Source organism: Arachis duranensis, chromosome 3 (assembly GCF_000817695.3).
Source record: "Arachis duranensis cultivar V14167 chromosome 3, aradu.V14167.gnm2.J7QH, whole genome shotgun sequence".
Taxonomy (NCBI): domain Eukaryota; kingdom Viridiplantae; phylum Streptophyta; class Magnoliopsida; order Fabales; family Fabaceae; genus Arachis; species Arachis duranensis.
In genome coordinates, this window is record NC_029774.3 from 41,716,546 (window position 1) to 41,718,153 (window position 1,608).

General features: G+C 44.2%; 1 protein-coding gene across 1 annotated transcript; it reads left to right on the forward strand.

The window, feature by feature from the left end:
- Window positions 1-69: 69 nt before the first annotated feature.
- On the forward strand, window positions 70-1,292 carry LOC107478846 (uncharacterized). Its single transcript, XM_016098985.3, has one exon. It carries the CDS (start codon window positions 235-237, stop codon window positions 1,045-1,047), a length of 813 nt encoding a protein of 270 aa, XP_015954471.1. The 5' UTR covers window positions 70-234; the 3' UTR covers window positions 1,048-1,292.
- The last annotated feature ends 316 nt before the right edge of the window (window positions 1,293-1,608 follow it).

A 1,608-nucleotide genomic window follows, 5' to 3' on the forward strand; every position in this document is an offset into this window, starting at 1 on the left:
TCACACCCATCAAGTCTTCAACCTCCTATAAAGTTATCCCTCCTCTTTCCCCAAACCCTTGCATTTAGGTGCTCACTAATGAACGCTACTCTCTACATTTCACTGTTTTTTCTTTCTCTCTGAATTTTTTTTTTTCAGTTTTCATCGCTTTCTCGTAACAGTTTTCAACAGAAAAAGAAATAAAAAAAATTGTAAGAAATAAAAGAGAAAAAGAGAAGGAAGAACTCACTGATAATGGGAGGTAAAGGTGGTTGTTGTGTAACGAGATATGCAACCGGTGCTTACGATATGTCCAAAATGGAGAAGATAATGCTTAGGTTTCGTCCTATAGCTCCTAAGCCAGTCGCCGGTGCCGCCGGTTCCGATGGTTCTTCATCGGAGAGCGGCGACGCTTTTTCCAGATCCGCCGGAAGAGTAGCCAAAAGAAAGTACACAAAGGACGGAAGCGGAAGCAACCGTCGGAGGAGGAAAACCGCGGCGTCGGCTTCGGCTAAAGTTTCGCCGTTGTCGCCAGCGGTGACTCTGCCGTTGCTTCCGGAGACTCCGGATCCGAAGGAGGATATACTTCCGGTGGTGAAGGAGGACGCCGTGCCGGTGTCATGGTTTGGTTTCGGCGAGTCAACGTCACCGGCGAAGGGATCGGTAGTTGTGTTGACGGTGGAGTGTGTGACGGACACGTGGCAAAAGGAGAGAGGAAGTTCGAACGAGGAGACGATGAGAGTGAAGCTTAGTCAAGACACGTGTCCGGGTTTTATATCTGACGGTTACGGGAACGTGACGTGGACAAACGGCGCGTTTAACGGAATGGTTGGTGGTAGTGGTTGTGACGAGGTAAAGGGAAGAGTGTGGCTAGTGACGAACGTTGTTTCTGCAGCTGCTGCGAGTGCACCGTACTGCGGTGGGTTCACGTGCAGGGTACGGGTGCAGAGAGAAGATAGCAACACTGATCTGACGGTTCCCTGTGATGTTTGGAGAATAATCGACGGTTCTGGATTTGCATGGAGATTAGACGTTAACGCTGCACTTACCTTGAGCTTGGCCTTGTAATTCAGGTACCGAAAAGAAAAACGCGCAAAGAACGAAAAACGGTGCCGTTTGAGTTGCGGTTTTGGGATTTGATCTTGAAACCCTTGGGCTTGGTGGTGGCGAGGGCTAAAGTGGCTTTGCTTGCTCGACACTGTATAACTGTAAATTAAATGCGTAATTTGCGTTTGGTGAGGTACTAGCTACTAATCTGCGTGAATCTGTAATTTTAATATATAATATATGTTTTGTTTTGTTGTGTTGGTTAACTTGCTACCATGACCAATTTTCACCGCTCCATTTCAGTAGCTACTTAATTAAACCTTTTTCTGTTGTTAATTGTGGCTAATTATGCTGTGTGTTGCTTATCCATATACATGATTGCTTTATATAGATCAGATCTTGTTAATTAACTCGCCCGATTACACAAGATGAAGAAGGGGTAGGTCCTGGAATATTGTTTATATAGTTGTTAGTTAATTAGCTTGATAGTGGATAGTGGATCATGAAATTAGAATAGGATTCAATAATTATATATATCTTCGTTCTTTAAATCTAGATTATTGTTTTGTTTCTTTTGTATTC

Coding starts and splice junctions, on each gene's coding strand:
- LOC107478846 (XM_016098985.3), top strand. CDS start 235: ATGGGAGGTAAAGGTGGTTGTTGTGTAACGAGATATGCAACCGGTGCT.